The following is a 14502-nucleotide window of genomic DNA, read 5'->3' on the forward strand; positions in this document are numbered from 1 at the left end:
GCCTCAAACCAAGTTTATTTAGGTCTGTACAATAATGTGAGTAGCAGACCATGCCTCAAACCAAGTTTATTTAGGTCTGTACAATAATGTGAATAGCAGACCATGCCTCAAACCAAGTTTATTTAGGTCTGTACAATAATGTGAGTAGCAGACCATGCCTCAAACCAAGTTTATCAGACCATGCCTCAAACCAAGTTTATTTAGGTCTGTACAATAATGTGAATAGCAGACCATGCCTCAAACCACGTTTATTTAGGTCTGTACAATAATGTGAGTAGCAGACCATGCCTCAAACCAAGTTTATTTAGGTCTGTACAATAATGTGAATAGCAGACCATGCCTCAAACCAAGTTTATTTAGGTCTGTACAATAATGTGAATAGCAGACCATGCCTCAAACCAAGTTTATTTAGGTCTGTACAATAATGTGAATAGCAGACCATGCCTCAAACCAAGTTTATTTAGGTCTGTACAATAATGTGAATAGCAGACCATGCCTCAAACCAAGTTTATTTAGAATACACAAAGCAACATTACAGCACCAGTTTGACAACATTTGGATATCACTGTTTCACTCAGTTACATCTTGTTCATACCTCTAGCTTATTAGTTGTGTAATTCAGTCTTTGTGTGTAGACCCGCTTATTGTCCTGGAACTGAGCACCATTTCATTTAGTAATCAAATACAGACATGGACTCCTAACCACTCAATGTTTATTATACTAAAGCACATTTTTGTGAAAATACTGGATGGAATAGGATCAATTTGATTCACTTTCGATAGTTTGAACTGTTCGATGTTCTGAAAGTGATGTGATCATTGGTGTAAGGCCTAGCTTGCTCTCCCACTATGATAGACAGACAGGCTTTGTTCACGCTGTCAGTAGAGTGGAGGGTAGTTGTGAAGTTATTACATGAATGTATGGAGTCTGTTTGTGGTTCTGGTTGACCCCCAGCTGTTTCTGGGTCTGTTCCTGGGTTTCAGTCTGATAACCATAAATCCTGTGTGTTTATGGGACCTTCATCCTGCTCGCCTGAAGGGTGAGTGGGCCAACAGCAGCACATGGTTCTTATTTTCTATTGACCAGCCCTCAATGGGCCTCAGGTTAGGATTCAATGTCTGGGTTTACACAGGCAGCCCAATTTTGATATTTTTTCCACTAGTTTTGAGCAATCGCGTTTCTTTTCACAGATCTTTTTCAGAGCTGATCTGATTGGTGAAAATACTTATTAGTTGGAGAAACATTGGTCTGCCTAGGTGGCGGGTGTGTGTGCATCTAGTTGTGGAGTGTTTTGCAGTGGATCTACTTAGATATTATGTATAGAATAATGGCATGTTTTAATTTTAATTTCCCAGTTTGAGATGGAAAGAAAAGTGCTTTGATGTTTACTGTCTTATACCTTTCTCTGCTTCAACCATAACGCCATTATTCTTTACCCATAACTAAATCACAACATGTTTCTCTGTGTGTGTGTGAATCTCTCAAAGTAGTGTATTATGTGTTAATCCTGCTTGGACCATTATTACAAAAGTGAGTATACCAGTTAGAGAAGAGGTAGGAAATGTAGGCTTGTTTTCGTCCTTTTCCCAGGCCAGACATGAGAAATGTAACGCACCGTGAGGTTACCAGGTCTGGTTTGGTTGTGTTCTGTTGACCTGGTCTGGTTGTGTTCTGTTGACGAGAGGTTTGGTATCTGGGCTCTGATAGCTGAGGTTCTGTGGAGAGGTATCCGATGCTCTAAGGAAAGACATTGATCTGTTGTGATGAGTATGAGCATTTACCATCTGTCAGAAATTGTTATCATAGATTGTTAGATTGTCCTGTGATAGCTCTGGCATAGGCAAAACATTTTGATGAGGGGAAAATCGATACTGTTACATAGAGCAATATTATTTTGGACAATATATATTTTTAGCTGGTGCTAAATTGACTGTACCTGTGCCAAAATGCTTGTATTTTTCATCCTATAGCTTCTTCTCCATCTTTTAAAATAGTGAGCCAACATGTTTTCAGGTATTTCATTTCCATGATTGATCAAAACAAATGTACTTATGCTCTCTCTAGTCTCTGCAGCAGACATACAGAGAGCAATATCTTTGGAACATCAAATCATAATACATATTGTATTGGCACCTAAATATCGTGATAATATCATATAGTGAGGTCCCTGGTCTTTCTCAGCCCTAGAAAAGAATATAGGCTATATCCTTTTTGTTTTTCTAAATGCCATCTAGATCTAGTTTTCTGTCCCAGTAAGACCTACCTCATCCCAGATGTTTGTGGTGGTGTTTCTCATAGGCCACAGCATTATTAGAGCTGCTTCCAGTTCCTATGGTGGAGAAATGACAGGTGTATAAAAGAGACTCCAGTAGTTGATCCAAATGCAGTAATAATGATTGAGTATACAGGACAGTTGGTCATCACACCTACCCAAGTAATCCTTATAGTCCTTGTAGGACTTTTGCCGCATGGGACGTCCGTCTGGAAGAGAGAGAGCACCTCCAGTTAGTTTATGGCAGTTTTTCGAACTACATTGAATGGGTGTTGACTGAATCTGACCTTACCAGAGTTACCACGCGACTTGATGCACTGTCCCCTGTTGGGGATGCCAACGGCGGGGTTTCCTTGGTTGATGATGTGGCACTCGTAGCCCGTGGGACAGTGAAGGGGCTCGTCACCATCCTCTGTGGTGCTGCATGCCTCCGCTATTGGGAAGGGGACACACAGGTCAGAGGTCAACTAAACACATACTGATGATGTAGACCTCAGGTGGGTTTATGGTTCCAGGCTACTCACCCTGCAGTACCTCCTCTGGACCGTCTAGAAGCCAGCCATTCCCTCCCAGCCACCGAGGCTTGGGTTGAACCAGCCAGTCCAGCACTGGTCAACACAAACACACGTCATTGAAAAGTTTGATCCTAATTATATCGTCAGGACTTTAATGCATATCCTTGTGGTTAGAACCATGCCCATGCTATATATGGCCATGTGTGTTGTCAAATGGGTCGATAAGTATGATTTTGTTTACTGTATACTAGATCTATGGTGCTCACCTGGTGGTGGCTGCACTGACTCCAGACAGGCGTAGATGCAACCGTTGTAACAGCAGCGTTTGTGGCGCTCACACTCTGAGTCAGAGCGGCAGCCGGGCACCTCGCAGGCCCGCTCCGGTAGCATCTGAGGTGGGGGTGGGCAGCGGTCGTTCTTCTGGTGCTGGGTGGACTGGGACTGCTGGTTTGGATACTCATAGTCCTGAGAGGAGATGAGATAAGATGATGACTTTATTGTTTGCACAGAAATTTGCTGAAATATAAAGAGACCTGGATCCTTTCCAACATAATAGCTATTGTAGGCCTACAAAGATAAATAATGGTAAGTGTGCTTGTCCTATCCTTTTGACCAGCAGGTGGCAGTAACTGATTTATGTATCATACTTGTTGCAACATTATCCATCAGCTTCTTCTATTTCTTATGTTTTTTAGTGTAATGTAGCTGTCATGCCTGCCAGTACTCTAAAAATGTGGGGGGATGAAGAATTGAAGAGTAACTCAATATGCAGGGAAATAGAGATCTCCACAAGTGATACACTGTCAAGGAGGTCCTACCTGCCTCAAACCCACACACATTCTCCACCTCTCCTGACCAGTGGTGGTCTGTGATTGTGCCTCAAACCCACACACATTCTCCACCTCCTGAACAGTGGTGGTCTGATTGTACCTCAAACCCACACACATTCTCCACCTCCTGAACAGTGGTGGCCTGTGATTGTACCTCAAACCCACACACATTCCCCACCTGAACAGTGGTGGTCTGTGATTGTGCCTCAAACCCACACACATTCTCCACCTCCTGAACAGTGGTGGTCTGTGATTGTGCCTCAAACCCACACACATTCTCCCCCTCTCCTGAACAGTCGTGGTCTGTGATTGTACCTCAAACCCACACACATTCTCCCCCTCTCCTGAACAGTGGTGGTCTGTGATTGTACCTCAAACCCACACACATTCCCCACCTCTCCGGAACAGTGGTGGTCTGTGATTGAACCTCAAACCCACACACATTCCCCACCTCTCCGGAACAGTGGTGGTCTGTGATTGCTCGTAAAGAGCTTGTGAAACACTTACATAATCAGATCTGTAATACAGCCATGACTGTGCTTACTGATTTGCTTGGTTCAATAAGCTACAACTATTTCCATGCACCCATGTGGTGAACTTCACCCATTAGAGGCTGCACTTCCTGTAAGCTCTGGAGGAGGTCATAGGTCAAACACAGGTTTATTTAAGTTTGTGGTCACTGTATGTGATGTGCATTCAACCACACCACTTTCCTCATATTTTCTAGTGTTATTCCACAGAGGAGCTGCTCTGGCTCAGCAGCAGATCCAGTGAGGTCAGGTTTCCGGTTGAGGTATTATACAGTGCCAACCAGACACAATCTGGGAGGCTCACTCTGCCAATACAAATTCCTCTGCTCTATCATCCTTAATCAAGCAGTAGTTAATCAGAATGCAAATATTCCGCATTGTCTGGCCTAGAGAGAACCAATGCCCATCTATAGCATGGAGCTCCATAGCAGATACTGTAAACTCAGGTGTGCGTCCTGCTACTCACGTAGTGGATACCCTCTCACTAATTAGTTAATGTGCTTGCAGACTGATCAATTTTTTTTAAACTGCACTGTTTATATGGCAGACTAAGCAACTGCTCTTCCAAATCAACCGTAAAAATTAAAGCAAATGTTTCGTATGGGTGTTTGTGACACACAGAATGCATATTTGTAATAAACACACAAATCGTTTGCTTCATCAGCTGCCAGCCTGGTGGGTGGGGTGCCGGGTCTCACCATGGCTTAGTGACTGAATCAACTTGTGGCGTTGGCGTGGCAACACACAGAGGCACTACTTTTTGGCCCTCCCTTTCAGTGTGACCACAGTGCGTCCTCAGGCTGTGCCTTGGTTAGGGTATTGATCTTGATTTGACGCCAATTGACTACATCTTAGGACCACTTCCAGATTGGTTATGTGCTTTACAGTGATTCACCTTCCTCAAAGTTCATCTTTTGAGCTCTTGACTTCATCAGGGTTCTCTTCATACTGAGAATGTGTGCTTTTAGCAGCCAAGGTCTACGTTGGCCAGATTGGAACAAGCATCTCTCAGATCTTCTGACTGTCTGTCTCCTGAGGGTTTCTAGGCCTAGTCATATTAACCTAACCTATAGTATCTCAAAACCAGTGGAAAGGTGAAAGAGAAGCTAATCAAATGTCATAATGCTGTTCAGTCTACAAAATGATTCTAATCCTATAAACACATGATTATGGGATGCAAAGTAGGCCATTCACTTTCATCCTCATGTCATCCTATATCTTTACAAATGCATCTCCAGGTTTAAAGTACAAGAGTGAGACTGATTATCTCTGTGAATGGATAATGTGAGTTACAGTGACCATGGTTCATTATATGCTAAGTTCCCATCGTTTCCCCTCAGATCTCAGTAACAGAGGAAGTAGTGTCTGGATCCTGTCTGTCAGTCTATCAGTCTACCTGTCTGAGTGCCAAGCTGCCCTACCCTGCGATGCACTGTGCCGTGCTGCATGTGTCTGTTTGATGTTCAGTCCCACATTGTTTATTTATTGTTTATTGGTATCTTCCTGCTGGGCCACAGAGATGCCGGCAGCCCTGTTATACTGGTGTTTACTGGGAGCATTGTCTTCCAGGGCAGGGTTTTCAAAGCTGAGCGCTGCAGCTGTGGTCTAGAGCAATCAGAAACCAAATTTGGCTGCAGACTGCGATGTAAACTGTGATCAGGCCATTGAGGTCTGTTTTGTATCTAGTTCTTAGATCTGACACTTCCTGATTCCGAGAACTCCAGGAAGCACACCATGCAGCCTCTCCAGTGACTATGTGTAATGTGATACTGTCATACAGCTCAAATGGATTGCACTGATTATTTCATACTAGTCATACGTATGGCCATGCTATTTGGATCGGTATCTCCTCCTTTCCCATGTAATATAACTACATGCATTATCCAGCCTCCTTTTCATGCAGAGTTCTCCTGTGCTGTGAAAGGTCTATAGACCAGCCTTGCTCTAGACTTTGTGTGGCCCCTGGGCACTTAGTTCATTTCCTGCACTGATTCTGACTGACAGCTGGCAGGGTCTGACCTTAGTCTATAAAGAGATGGAGTGTAGCCAGACAAATACTGGGGAGGGGGTGAAATGATGTTTTAGTCAGATATTATATCTGTTTGGGCTTCTTGCGTTCAATTTGCAGTCTACAAATTAATTGTAGCTATGTTCCGGCACCCTGAACATCCACTCATGAACAAATTGGCCTGCGGCTGAATCTAGTTGATTGTGTACAGTAACGTACAGACCATGCTCACATCATCTGACTGGGATTAACGTTCAGAATGCCTATCAAAGTCCACATCACCTGACCACCTCTGCCAGCAGACTGAGTGTATTAACTCTGACCTACCCAGCAGTATCGTCAAACCAAGTATAAAACATACCTTACCTCCTGTGGATTTCTTCAAGAATATTTTTTCCAATATATTACTGTGTGGCAAGGCCATATGTTTTGTATTTGTTACGAATATTTTCAATTTTTGTCCTACTCATAGACAGAGTGGTGTTTACTGGCTACAATAGAGGGATTGTCTGCTATATTGAGTCCAGCCATCTTGGAATAGCCTATACTGTAAATGAACTTGGCCACCATGCTGGAATGTGCAAAGTTAAGATGCCTGTTCCAATTCGGTTCGTTCTGATGTTTTAGCACACAGACAGCCCAATTCCATGGGATTCATTCCCTTATAGCTCCCATGGATAAAGAGCTGTAGCTGTAAGATGGTAAACAGAGGTGTGAGAATCACCTGGGGAGGACATAAAATGCTGAGAGAGGCCAAGGCAGATGGGCCAGAGCAGAAACAGAACAGGAAGGCCAAGGATTTGCTGAGCATCTGCAGGCCCAATCTAATTTCAGAGCCTGACAAAAGCCTGTCCCCATCGAGGGAAATTAATGGAACTGTACAGATTTAGTACAGTTGATAACATCACAAACATTCCTATATCCCCCTGGATGGGACACAATAAGAGGAGTGTTACTCCAAAATTTGCATCAATATTCTCTGGGTGCTGTCTAAGCAGTGGCAGCTGTGGTTATTGAAATGCTCTCCCCATGCTAGCAGAATGTTTGCATGTTTCTGACTGTGCTGGCTGGCTGTGCTGGCCGGCTGCTCATTCTACTTTGCTGGTCTGGAGGGAGAAAGAGAGCTGCACCTTGTGCCCCTCTGCCTCCTGCACCTCTCCCATCTTTCCCCTCCCTCCTCCCCTCCCTCTGTCTGCTGCTCTCACACAGGAGCCCCTCTGTGACAATGGCCATGCTCTGTTTCTCTGTGGTCTGTCTTCTGCATGACTGTCTGTCACTCCTCCACTCCTCACACAGCCTTTATGAAACCATAGTGCTGCTATTGCTAAGACTGAGCACACTGGAAGGGTTTACATGAATAAGATGCCTGGGCTTTTAAAAGCTGTGTAATGATTGAATGACGAGGGCAATGATATTGACAATAGCTTATAAATGGCCTCACAACAAGGTGTCCATGCAGTCAATACTGAGTTCCTGCCTCATCCATTAAACACCACTCTGTGGGCACTCTAATGGAGAGGAGTCACTTGGGGCTGCCTGGCAATGGGATGAAATCATTTAATGAAACAGTCCAATTCATTTGAGTCATCTCACTCAAGAACTTTGGCACTTATGAACTTTGCAGTTTAAGCTGCAATTACAGCGGAGCAAAGTGCCAGAAGGATTTGACCCAGTGCCCCAGTTCTGGACTAATCTGAGCCAACACTACACTACGACTACTGACCTGAGGTGACCCAGTGCCCCAGTTCTGGACTAATCTGAGCCAACACTACACTACGACTACTGACCTGAGGTGACCCAGTGCCCCAGTTCTGGACTAATCTGAGCCAACACTACACTACGACTACTGACCTGAGGTGACCCAGTGCCCCAGTTCTGGACTAATCTGAGCCAACACTACACTACGACTACTGACCTAATGGGATAAGATAAGATTGCAGCACTGAGGAGTGTGCGCGTCTTGTCGGTTCCTGTTCGAATTTGTTTGCTCAGAATGTCCGGGCAATAATTTCCTTTGACCGACAAGCACTTCTGGATCCCTTACCATTGGGCAGAAGGTATCAAAGGATGAGGTCTGACACAAACAGGCTCAGAGACAGTTTCTATCAACAAGCCATCAGAGACAGTTTCTATCAACAAGCCATCAGAGACAGTTTCTATCAACAAGCCATCAGAGACAGTTTCTATCAACAAGCCATCAGAGACAGTTTCTATCAACAAGCCATCAGAGACAGTTTCTATCAACAAGCCATCAGAGACTGTTTCTATCAACAAGCCATCAGAGACAGTTTCTATCAACAAGCCATCAGAGACAGTTTCTATCAACAAGCCATCAGAGACAGTTTCTATCAACAAGCCATCAGAGACAGTTTCTATCAACAAGCCATCAGAGACCGTTTCTATCAACAAGCCATCAGAGACAGTTTCTATCAACAAGCCATCAGAGACAGTTTCTATCAACAAGCCATCAGAGACTGTTTCTATCAACAAGCCATCAGAGACAGTTTCTATCAACAAGCCATCAGAGACTGTTTCTATCAACAAGCCATCAGACAGTTTCTATCAACAAGCCATCAAAGACAGTTTCTATCAACAAGCCATCAGAGACAGTTTCTATCAACAAGCCATCAGAGACAGTTTCTATCAACAAGCCATCAGAGACAGTTTCTATCAACAAGCCATCAGAGACAGTTTCTATCAACAAGCCATCAAAGACAGTTTCTATCAACAAGCCATCAGAGACAGTTTCTATCAACAAGCCATCAGAGACAGTTTCTATCAACAAGCCATCAGAGACAGTTTCTATCAACAAGCCATCAGAGACAGTTTCTATCAACAAGCCATCAGAGACAGTTTCTATCAACAAGCCATCAAAGACAGTTTCTATCAACAAGCCATCAGAGACAGTTTCTATCAACAAGCCATCAGAGACAGTTTCTATCAACAAGCCATCAGACTGAACACTTCAACTGGACTGACCACCTGCTCTTATTCTCCATAACACACACACACACACACACCACACACACACACACACACACACACACACACACACACACACACACACACACACACACACACACACACACACACACACACACACACACACACACACACACACACACACACACACACACACACACACACACACACACATTGCTGCAGCAACAATGTAGGTACTCATATCAGCTCTAACTATCCCCCACCTTTTGGTTAAGCCTTCTCTTCCTGATACACTGGGCGTCTCCTGTGCTACACATCACAACTGCTGTTACCAGACACTTATTACACTGCTCAGTTTATACTGACCCTCCCCAATACACGTGTAAATATTGGACTATATATTGTGCCTTCCTCTATTACAATATTAGATTCTACTGAAGGAACCATTTTGTTGGACGTTGTATACTATGCAAATCCCATACATACTGTACGACTAATACAACTTGAAACCTGAAACCGACTCCCATCCACTGTACGGTTAGACAACTCAAATATTTAAACTAGTCGGATAAGCTCACCTAACATCCTGCAACCATTACTGGCTTATTCAGACAAAAAATAAAGGCAAGGGAAGGCAACAGGTGTTGCACATGCTGGTGACATGGAGTTGTGAATGAAGAGTGAAGGAAGTGAAAGAGGTGGAAGGCTTGGAGAATAAAGCATTAGGTCACGGCCACCTCAGCATGTTCCAATTAAAGTGGCTTTGAAGCAGCGTCCTTGAAGAATGTCAGTTTGGCCATCGGTCGTGAGGGAAGGAGAGGGAGGGAGAGAGGGAGAAAGAGGGAGTGGGAGAGAGAGAGGGAGGGAGGGAGAGAGAGAGAGAGGGAGGGAGAGGGAGAGAGGGAGTGAGAAAGAGAGAGAGAGAAAGAAAGAAAGAAAGAAAGAAAGAAAGAAAGAAAGAGGGAGAGAGGGAGAGGGAGGGAGGGGGAGAGGGAGGGAGGGAGAGAAAGAGGGAGGGAGCGAGAGGGAGAGAGAGAGAAGGAAAGATGGAGGGAGAGAGAGAGAGGGAGGGAGGGAGGGAGGGAGGGAGGGAGGGGGGGGGGGGGCACCACAGTGCACCGGCCCTCGTTAACTATGATCAATCAAACCTGCACTGAGCTGAGTTAACGAGCTAAGGCCCACTAAGTTCCTGCCCCAATAACCCTAACATCCTTTACACCAGGTTCACACAAACACATACACTCGTACCGCACACACATGCATCCTGCTCTGTACCTTCTATTTTGTAGTCTTGTGAGAGTTTTTTTGATAGAGTTCAAGCACATTACTCAGTACGTTTATCTTCAGACATACACACCTCCACTGAGCTCTTCAACAGAGACATAGTCACATCACTGTTAACACCCTCCTCTCACCTCAGCGCCAAAACTGTTTTCAGTGTGAAACCTTCAAACTACACTCCTCTGCCACCCTGCTAAAACAGAGTATGTATTGTATTTACACCAGCCTTTCCCTCTCTCTTATCTCACACACACACACACACACACACACACACACACACACACACACACACACACACACACACACACACACACACACACACACACACACACACACACACACACACACACACACACACACACACACACACACACACACACACACACATTGCTGCAGAAACAGTGTAGGTACTCATATCAGCTCTAACTAACCCCCACCTTTTGGTTAAGCCCTCTCTTCCTGATCCGTCGGGCGCCTCCTGACCCACAGGACAGCACCAGCATGCAGAGCACCAGCACCAGCGGTGTCCGGACATGACAGCCAGGCATGGTCTAACACGGAACTCTTCCTGTACTCCTCACACTGTTTCGTCTCTTCTTCTGCCACTCCTTGTATTCTGTATTGTATCCTTCTTCCTTGGAGTTTAGAAAAGGTGGCCTGTTTTTCTTTGTATGTCTTATGTTTTATCCTTCCCTCCAACGCTGTGTTGTTCAGTCCAGTGCTTGGTATTCCTTATTGGGCCGGTATTGAGGCAGGGGCTCCTGTTCTCGTGTTCCTGTGAAGCCAGCGATTACACAAGTTCTGCTACAGGACAAGTCTTTATAGCCATCTGAGCAGGGAAAACTGCAAGGGAAAATCAGGAAGTGGAATGGAAAGGAGGAGAAAGAATGAATAGAGCTACTGTGGAGAGAAAAGGAAAGAGGGAGATAGTTAGGGGAGTCAAGGAGAGGAAGTGAAATGCAGCTGTCTGTGCATCAGTTATTCTGAGGAGAGGGTTAAATCGGTCTGCTGGCACGACAAGCACGTCTGCCTATGACTGAGAGAGGGAAGGAGGGAGGGAGAGGGAGGAGGGAGCCCTAAGGAGGGAGGGGAGAGAACAGAAGACCAAAAGATGTGTAGAATGAGATATTGTTGCCCCATGTGTCTGTAACTAGAGCGAGAGAGAGAGCGAGAGAGAGAGAGAGAGAGAGAGAGAGAGAGAGAGAGAGAGAGAGAGAGAGAGAGAGAGAGAGAGAGATGGAATGAGAGACATCCATCCTTGAGTTTGGGTATATAGTATTTGTCTTTGGGAATGTACTGTATGTGTTAAAGAGAGTAGGAAAAACATTGAGGGCTAATTCTGACAGCATATAGTACATTTCCAGTATGGACTGTATGTTAAGAGTTAATGTAAGGGTTTTCTTCTGGTGAAAGAGAGGCGGACCAAAATGCGGCGTGGTGGTTACTCATGTTTTTAATAAAGACGACTATACATGAACAGACTAAACAAAACAAGAAAAGTGAAAACCTAAACAGTCCTATCTGGTGCAAACACAGAGACAGGAACAATCACCCACAAAACCCAACACAAAACAGGCTACCTAAATATGGTTCCCAATCAGAGACAATGACTAACACCTGCCTCTGATTGAGAACCATATCAGGCTAAACATATCAGGCTAAACATAGAAATAGACACAACATAGAATGCCCACCCAGCTCACATCCTGACCAACACTAAAACAAGGTCAGCCCCCCCCCAAGGTACGGACTCCGAACGCACAACCTAAACCTATAGGGGAGGGTCTGGGTGGGCATCTCTCCGCGGTGGCGGCTCTGGCGCTCGACGTGGACCCCACTCCATAATTGTCTTAGTCCACCTCCTTAGCGTCCCTTGAGTGGCGACCCTCGTTGCTAACCTTGGCCTAGGAACCCTAACAACGGGCCCCACTGGACTGAGGGGCAGGTCCGGACTGAGGGGCAGCTCGGGACTGAGGTAGCTCGGGACTGAGAGGAAGCTCAGGACTGAGAGGAAGCTCAGGAAGGTTGATGAATCTAGCAGATGCTGGCTGACTGGCGGTTCCGGCAGATCCTGGCTGACTGGCAGTTCCGGAAGATCCTGGCTGACTGGCGGTTCCGGAAGATCCTGGTTGACTGGCAGTTCTGGCAGATCCTGGCTGACTGGCGGTTCCTGGCTGACTGGCGGATCTGGCGGATCCTGGCTGACTGGCGGTTCCTGGCTGACTGGTGGATCTGGAAGATCCTGGCTGACTGGCGGATCCTGGCTGACTGGCAGTTCGGGCAGATCCTGGCTGACTGGCAGTTCGGGCAGATCCTGGCTGACTGGCAGTTCTGGCAGATCCTGGCTGACTGGCAGTTCTGGCAGATCCTGGCTGACTGGCGGTTCCTGGCTGACTGGCGGATCTGGCGGATCCTGGCTGACTGGCGGATCCTGGCTGACTGGCAGATCCTGGCAGAATGGCGGATCCTGGCAGACTGGCGGATCCTGACTGACTGTCCATTAATCACCGTACTCCATTCTGCTTGTTTGTTTTATCTGTCGGCCCCGTTGCCTAGTCAATGCCATTTTACCTGCTGTTGTTATGCTAGCTGATTAGCTGTTGTCTCACCCACTGTTTTAGCTAGCTTTCCCAATTCAACACCTGTATGCCTCGCTGTATGTCTCTCTCAAATGTCAATATGCCTTGTATACTGTTGCTCAGGTTAGTTATCATTGTTTTAGTTCACAATGGAGCCCCTAGTCCCACTCCTCATACCCCTGATACCTCCTTTGTCCCACCTCCCACATATGCGGTGACCTCACCCATTACAACCAGCATGTCCAGAGATAAAACCTCTCTCATCATCACCCAGTGCCTGGGCTTACCTCCGCCGTACCCGCACCCCACCATACCCCTGTCTGCGCATTATGCCCTGAATATATTCTACCATGCCCAGAAACCTGCTCCTCTTATTCTCTGTCCCCAACGCTCTAGACGACCAGTTTTGATAGCCTTTAACCGCACCCTCATACTACTCCTTCTCTGTTCCGCGGGTGATGTGGAGGTAAACCCAGGCCCTGCATGTCCCCAGGCACCCTCATTTGTTGACTTATGTGATCGAAAAAGCCTTGGTTTCATGCATGTCAACATCAGAAGCCTCCTCCCTAAGTTTGTTTTACTCACTGCTTTAGCACACTCTGCTAACCCTGATGTCCTTGCCGTGTCTGAATCCTGGCTCAGGAAGGCCACCAAAAATTCAGAGATTTCCATACCCAACTATAACATCTTCCGTGAAGATAGAACTGCCAAAGGGGGAGGAGTTGCAGTCTACTGCAGAGATAGCCTGCAAAGTAATGTCATACTTTCCAGGTCCATACCCAAACAGTTCGATCTACTAATTCTGAAAATTACTCTCTCCAGAAATAAGTCTCTCACTGTTGCCGCCTGCTACCGAGCCCCCTCAGCTCCCAGCTGTGCCCTGGACACCATTTGTGAATTGATTGCCCCCCATCTAGCTTCAGAGTTTGTTCTGTTAGGTGACCTAAACTGGGATATGCATAACACCCCGGCAGTCCTACAATTTAAGCTAGATGCCCTCAATCTCACACAAATCATCAAGGAACCCACCAGGTACAACCCTAACTCTGTAAGCAAGGGCACCCTCATAGACGTCATCCTGACCAACTGGCCCTCCAAATACACCTCCGCTGTCTTCAACCAGGATCTCAGCGACCACTGCCTCATTGCCTGTATCCGCTACGGTGCCGCAGTCAAACGACCACCCCTCATCACTGTCAAACGGTCCCTAAAACACTTCTGTGAGCAGGCCTTTCTAATCGACCTGGCCCGGGTATCCTGGAAGGACATTGACCTCATCCCGTCAGTTGAGGATGCCTGGTCATTCTTTAAGAGTAACTTCCTCACCATTTTAGATAAGCATGCTCCGTTCAAAAAATGCAGTACTAAGAACAGATACAGCCCTTGGTTCACTCCAGACCTGACTGCCCTCGACCAGCACAAAAACATCCTGTGGCGGACTGCAATAGCATCGAACAGTCCCCGCGATATGCAACTGTTCAGGGAAGTCTGGAACCAATACACGCAGTCAGTCAGGAAAGCTAAGGCCAGCTTCTTCAGGCAG

The 14502-nt window shown here is 46.0% G+C and overlaps 1 protein-coding gene across 3 annotated transcripts; it reads right to left on the reverse strand.

Annotated features, from left to right (window-relative positions):
- Positions 1–491: 491 nt before the first annotated feature.
- Positions 492–11431, reverse strand: LOC118396241 (WAP four-disulfide core domain protein 1-like). 3 transcript variants are annotated; one of them, XM_052465690.1, is made up of 7 exons: positions 10818–11431; positions 3055–3253; positions 2798–2881; positions 2566–2706; positions 2432–2482; positions 2265–2330; positions 492–1738 (listed from the first exon to the last, which is right to left on the reverse strand). In XM_052465690.1, the coding sequence occupies exons 1-6, from the start codon at positions 10926–10928 to the stop codon at positions 2266–2268; spliced, it is 651 nt and encodes a 216-aa protein (XP_052321650.1). In that variant the 5' UTR covers positions 10929–11431; the 3' UTR covers positions 492–1738; position 2265. The 3 variants fall into 3 exon arrangements, with proteins under 3 accessions (XP_052321650.1, XP_052321651.1, XP_052321652.1); XM_052465691.1 differs by having other exon boundaries at positions 492–1756; XM_052465692.1 differs by lacking the exon at positions 10818–11431 and adding an exon at positions 9363–9439.
- Between the last annotated feature and the right edge of the window lie 3071 nt (positions 11432–14502).

The sequence above is a fragment of the Oncorhynchus keta genome, chromosome 17 (genome assembly GCF_023373465.1).
Source record: "Oncorhynchus keta strain PuntledgeMale-10-30-2019 chromosome 17, Oket_V2, whole genome shotgun sequence".
NCBI lineage: Eukaryota > Metazoa > Chordata > Actinopteri > Salmoniformes > Salmonidae > Oncorhynchus > Oncorhynchus keta.